Source organism: Antrostomus carolinensis, unplaced genomic scaffold (genome assembly GCF_000700745.2).
Source record: "Antrostomus carolinensis isolate BGI_N321 unplaced genomic scaffold, ASM70074v2 scaffold39923, whole genome shotgun sequence".
NCBI classification, from domain to species: domain Eukaryota; kingdom Metazoa; phylum Chordata; class Aves; order Caprimulgiformes; family Caprimulgidae; genus Antrostomus; species Antrostomus carolinensis.
Genome location: NW_010305174.1, coordinates 1 through 228, shown reverse-complemented (window position 1 = coordinate 228; position 228 = coordinate 1). Strand labels below are relative to the sequence as shown.

Genomic DNA, 228 nt, shown 5'->3' with positions numbered 1-228 from the left:
CCTCACCGCCAGCCACAAAACTTTACCTTTCCCTCCTGCTGTATGCAGCATTTTCAGGTGATCAACAGTCATCTGCAGAATCTCTGCTTTCTCCAGCTTGGCTGATCCCTAGGAGAGAAGGGGAAGCAGGAAAGCGTTTAGGCAGAAGCAGAGGCGCTGAAGAGGGAGGACCCTTCCTCCCGGAGCGGGGGGAGGCAGGGCAGGGGTCCCTGGGCGCTACCTGCTTCT

The 228-nt window shown here is 57.9% G+C and overlaps 1 protein-coding gene across 1 annotated transcript in view; it reads right to left on the bottom strand.

The window, feature by feature from the left end:
* The window catches only part of HEY1 (hes related family bHLH transcription factor with YRPW motif 1), a gene marked incomplete at its 5' end in the record, with an annotated part of 1,965 nt that extends 1,857 nt beyond the window's left edge, over window positions 1–108 (bottom strand). Inside the window, one exon of the mRNA XM_010164709.1 lies at window positions 27–108. Within this exon, the coding sequence (XP_010163011.1) occupies window positions 27–108 (82 nt within the window). The remainder of the gene's footprint in view (window positions 1–26) is intronic.
* Between the last annotated feature and the right edge of the window lie 120 nt (window positions 109–228).